The sequence below is a fragment of the Aptenodytes forsteri genome, unplaced genomic scaffold (genome assembly GCF_000699145.1).
Source record: "Aptenodytes forsteri isolate BGI_AS27 unplaced genomic scaffold, ASM69914v1 Scaffold72, whole genome shotgun sequence".
NCBI lineage: Eukaryota > Metazoa > Chordata > Aves > Sphenisciformes > Spheniscidae > Aptenodytes > Aptenodytes forsteri.
In genome coordinates this window covers 8,382,586-8,382,877 of record NW_008796193.1, presented here as the reverse complement: position 1 = coordinate 8,382,877, position 292 = coordinate 8,382,586, and the positions used below count along the sequence as shown (strand labels likewise).

At 66.4% G+C, this 292-nt stretch overlaps 1 protein-coding gene across 1 annotated transcript in view; it reads right to left on the bottom strand.

Annotated features, from left to right (window-relative positions):
• Positions 1-28: 28 nt before the first annotated feature.
• CHRD (chordin) overlaps positions 29-292 on the bottom strand; it is a 37,549-nt gene continuing 37,285 nt past the window's right edge. The window contains 1 exon segment of the mRNA XM_019474309.1: positions 29-234. Within this exon segment, the coding sequence (XP_019329854.1) occupies positions 29-234 (206 nt within the window).

Here is a 292-nt window from a genome sequence, read left to right as displayed (position 1 = left end):
CCCCCCATCCCCGAAGCACTGAGGACCATCACGGGGGCACCTTTTTCCCCCGGTGCCGCCTGAGGCCTAGCACACTCACCACACACCAGCACAGGATACACTTCATTTCTCCGAAGGGCGGCACGGAGGGGTGCCAGCTCTCGTTGTTGAGGTACCAACGACGTCCAAAGCGGCACGCCCGTGGCCCGTCCGCCTGCATGGTGTCGGCCAGCTCGGGGACGCTCTTCTCTGGGGCTGCAGGAAAGGGCACTGGGAGGGGGCATGCATGCGGCAGGGGCACCCCACGGCATCG